This window comes from Octopus bimaculoides, chromosome 12 (genome assembly GCF_001194135.2).
Source record: "Octopus bimaculoides isolate UCB-OBI-ISO-001 chromosome 12, ASM119413v2, whole genome shotgun sequence".
Taxonomy (NCBI): Eukaryota; Metazoa; Mollusca; class Cephalopoda; order Octopoda; family Octopodidae; genus Octopus; species Octopus bimaculoides.
The window spans coordinates 29,486,943-29,491,922 of NC_068992.1; the positions used below are offsets into that span (position 1 = coordinate 29,486,943).

The 4,980-nt window shown below is 33.2% G+C and overlaps 1 protein-coding gene across 6 annotated transcripts in view; it reads right to left on the reverse strand.

Annotated features, from left to right (window-relative positions):
- Window positions 1-4,980, reverse strand: part of LOC106869914 (protogenin A) — a 1,534,154-nt gene that overhangs the window by 171,764 nt on the left and 1,357,410 nt on the right. For 5 of the 6 annotated variants that reach the window (XM_052972124.1, XM_052972123.1, XM_052972125.1 and 2 more), the window contains one exon: window positions 2,771-2,800. The exons of the other annotated variant lie outside the window; for it this stretch is intronic. In XM_052972124.1, coding sequence (XP_052828084.1) covers window positions 2,771-2,800 — 30 coding nt within the window. The remainder of the gene's footprint in view (window positions 1-2,770; window positions 2,801-4,980) is intronic. 6 annotated transcript variants of the gene reach the window in all.

Genomic DNA, 4,980 nt, shown 5'->3' on the forward strand with positions numbered 1-4,980 from the left:
TATACATACATACATACATACATACATACATATAATGTTGAGATATATAGACATACATATACACACGCATAAGAATCCCACTCACACATATATATGCTATTTTATTATATCCCTTTTCACAAATTATTCCTTTGCGTAATTCTTAGGCCGATCTTCATTACACAACCACTATATATCAAGGCAGACACATTTAATTAGAAATATCATTCTGGTAAATGTTGTTCCACGTAGTATCCGTTATATATATATATATATATATATATATATATATATATATATATGGTAACATGGCAAACTTCGTAATAATTACACTGTTGCGTCCTATGTAAATGTACACACTCACACGCCGGCGCACACGCACATGCTCGCCCGTGCACACCCACACGTCCGTGCGTACGCACACGTACGCACTTTTGCATGAGAAAATACTTTTGCAATAAATAGACACTTATACACTAACATAACCCCAAATGTCTTAGTCACAACTCAATATCAAACAGGCAAAGATCAGTACACGGAAATTGATTCATGACGAAAATTTAAAATCAGCTGAGTGCGAAAGTTGTTACATGAATGCACGTGCACGAAATAGTTGAATTCTTATTTGCAAATTAACATATACAATTTTCATTTGTAAATCAGTAAAATGAATGTTCATTTATAACTTCATAATATTTTAAATTTGAAATGATGTGGTACAAAATATTGTAATTGTTGTTGTGCTTGTTTTTCGCTGTTAATCCTTCTGCCGTTGTTGTTAATTGTAGAAGACTGAGTACCAGTTTAAAAATGAGTTCTACAGAGTTACTTCCCCTGCTTAAAATTACAGCTGAAATTCCCTCAAATCACGCACGTATCGTATCGTCTTAAGAAAGAACACATTAGATAGCGCAATATTGTAATTGTTACAACTAGTACATATTTTGCTGCAGTTCTGACCTGGAGAGACACAACAAAAACAACAACAACAACGACAACAAAAACTTCATCATCATCAAATAGGCACACGGTGACTAATATAAAATGTTTACACGGTTGATCTGCTAGAAATAGTAGCTAAATCTCTCTAAATTCACACACTACCCTCTTAAAGAAAGGGAGGTCACAGTTTAATAATGTAGTTCTAGATATACTTCTAGGAAAATGGATATGTCATTGTCCCAATGATCCCAATAAGTCACTTCGACAACAACAATGCCAACAACTAAGCACAAGGCCAATATTTGTAGGGAAATGGTATAGTTGATTCATGAGACTAATATTATAGTAATGACAGATATGCATTTTCCCTCGAGGAATAGAAGTTATAGCTAACCTCAGCTGGAATTAGGGTTCAAAATACGGAGAACTCTGAAAATACAGTATTGATACAATATTGTGTTTTTCTATCGTCCGGTGAAGGCTGCTAATTAACACAGATCTTAAAGTATTGGATAAAATCCATTGCAGTACTTATTCTATATCTCTACGGTCTAAATTCTAATCACGTAGAGGTCAGATTTGCACTTTGTCTCTGTTGAGTACATAACGAAAATGCTGATTCAAGTTAGTGGATTGGCGGGATTTTTAGAGAGTCGGACGAGATATTTCAGCTTCTTGCGTTTTGAGTTCGAAATTCGTTTAGAGTATCACATCTAATTGCCGATTATGCCACCTCTGCTCACACTTTGAGAAAAGGTGTCAAAGCACAGCGTAAGGGAATCTGAATCTGGTATATCTGTCCAGTCGGTATTGATTCTCATCGTTTCAATATAACTGTGTTGTAGTGACAAGGTGTTTTGTAAACCAAAAATTGTGGAGATCGAATGCATATCTTTTTCTCAACACTAATCAATCTCAATAGCAAGTGACCCCTTCCTTGTGATTTCAGAAACATTAGAAATATTATGGTCAACAAAGACACGTCATTATCACCAATATTCAAATGTGTGAAAAATAAACCAATGTTGTGGCAGTTTGGAACTGAAGTATGTAGGGAAACAAGAATACTGTGAGCGTAAAAGATGAAGCAAAACACTTGAAGTTTGATCGACCAAACCTATGATCAATGATATTCCAACCGTGACCAATCCCTCTCTTTACGTCTATGTCTACTATTTAATGTGCACTTTCCTTATTTAGCAGATTGGCAATTCATTTGTTCAAGAGTAGTGTGTTATTTCTAGCATGTGGAGCAACTACCTAAGGGTAAGTTCTTGGAGTGTGAAGGCGTGAACATGAGTTAGTACACTGTTGAAACATTTCAATGTCTCTTTTAGAGCCACTGGGTATTACATGATTGTTACAACTTCCTATTGATATCTACACACACACACACACACACACATACACATTAAATACAAGGCCTCTATTACTGATGATAAGAAACCACTATTAGTAAAAGTAGAATGAGCAGTGTGTTGCTCTTTTACTTATTGGATGGCAAGACATATTACATTCAAGTAATGAAAATAAAAATAAAACCGTATTGATAAAATAAACAAATCTTTCCTCAATGGGTAATAAAACGAACATTTGTGATGGGTTAGACATAAAAATAAATTTAAATGATAAAGAAAATCCGAAATAAAAAAAAAAAATTCCCAACAACTCTTTAAAGTTAAATTTCCAATGTTAGTTTATATATGTATTTTTTCTAAAGATGAGATTTCGTGATTTACAAGTATATATAGAAAAAAAGAACAGAAAAAAATGTATGTCTGAAAGAATTGTTTTCATTGCGCAGCTAGAAGTACCATGCTTTAAAATAATAAAAGTTAGACCTACTTACCTCTTTTAACGAAAGTTCCATTCACAGTGGCTGGAAGAGAGTAATATGAGTATGGAGTAGTGAAAAATTGTAATATATATAGTTTATCTCTTAAAACAACTAGATTCCACCATTGATTAAAATGGTATTAAATACAAAATCACAATAAGAATCTAAGCAATAACATATATGAACAAAAAAATTTAAAAAGCATTTAAATAAAACATCAAAGTACAACATAAAAATGTAACTGAATAAATAATATTTGCTAAAAAAAAATATCTTTTTGGCTCATCTAAAGAGATTTTCATCGTTTAAAGATGAAAGATTTTAGACGCCTAAATCTAGCTTGCTGTTTTACTGGCGCTTATTACTACTGACGCTAGGGAGATGATAGTAAATATAGACTTTGGCTTGAATTGCAAATAGGAGAGACTGACCAAATACCCTATAGTATTTAGTTACAACATTTTGCATTTGGAGTCGATAATATAATCACCAGTCAAGTAATGGAGGTCGATTAAATCAGCTAAATCGACTCCCTGAAATTTCTGGCTTTGTGGCAAAGTAAGAAACCAATTATTAGATTAGTAATTGATGCTAGAATCGATAGAAACCTCAGACAGAATAGTTTGTTATTTTCTCTGTGAATTCTGAGTTCAAATTTAGTTGCAATAAACTTTATATTTTCTCCATCTCCAAACTTGATGAAAAAAATGTCTATATTAAAATAGCGGGTCGCTAGAATTGCTCGAATCATTTCCAAAAATTATGTGTAAAAGGTTCGACTTTTGGGATCATAAAGTCAATCAAGAGTTGGATCTAAGAATTGGATGAATACAGGGTTAAATGCCCCAAGGGAGTTAATTGTGATAATTTAAAGTGGAGATTAAATAATTCTGCTGTTGATTTTGCTGTCCAAGCTTCTAAAGTGACTGAAAACGTCTCTCCACAAACTCGCAACAGCATAATAACGCCATAACGCGATGCGTGTGAATGAACTCTTGCTCTTAAACGTATCAACCGAAAGCGTCATCATTAGTTAGAGCACAAAATAACATCTCTGTGCATTATCTATTTTAAGAGGTATGGAACTCTATGACATTTATTTCTTACCCAAGAACGAAGGCTACGTAATTGAATTAAACGATTTTTGAGATCTCGATGATCGATAGATGTATGTAATAAGTTGATGAGCGTACGAAATATCAAACAAAAAAATATTTAAAATAAATGGATAAAAATAAACATGAATGCTGCAAGAATATTATCAAGAGACAAGAAGAGAAAGAAAGATAGATAGATAGATAGATAGATAGATAGATGAAATATATATATATATATATATATATATATATATATATATATATATAAGATCGAAGTTAGTAATCTTCGAGTAGTCCGTACAAGGTATAAAAATCAAGTTTAAGGAACAATAGTAGTTTATTGACGTAGAATGTTGTAAATTGTTCCGATATCGAAGTACGGTAAAATGAAAAAAATTATTATATAGTTCACGGTTAACAGCTGAAGTTGCTGTGTATGCGAATAAAAATCCAAAATCAGGGAATAGAGTAAATATTATCCAGGTTACAAATATTTCATAGCTAGCAAAACCTCGGAAGTAGTAATTACTCAAACGCGGGGTAATCCGCTAGCTACTTGTCGGGATAAAGATACCTAATCAAATGAAGTTTAGATTGTCACCAAGGGATCCCATGTTAACTCACAAGATATATGATCGAAAATACATGGAAAGCGCAGAGTGAGAGAACAAAAAGGAAAACATATGAAGATGTGAATAAAAATACGAATGTATATTCTTATTCTTTTCCTTAACAACTTGAGACATTTACCCACTCCATATATTATTTCTTGACAAATATTTGTTCCTTTTGTTCTTTCACTCTGTGCTTTCCACATATTTTTCCTCATATCTCCGGCGAGTCATCATGGTACTCTTGACTTCAATGCACATTTCATTTGGTTAAGGTATCTTTGACCTGACGAGTGACTTGCGGGCTACCCATATTTTGGGTAATTACTACTTCCGAGATTCTTTCATCTATGAAACATATTTAGCCTGGATTTTATCTACTCCATTCCCTAATTTTGGACATACATATATGTGTATGTGTGTGTGTGTAAATACATAGCAAGAGAGAGAGAGAGAGAGAGAGAGAGAGAGAGAGAGAGAGAGAGAGAGAGAGAGAGAGAGAGAGAGAGAGAGA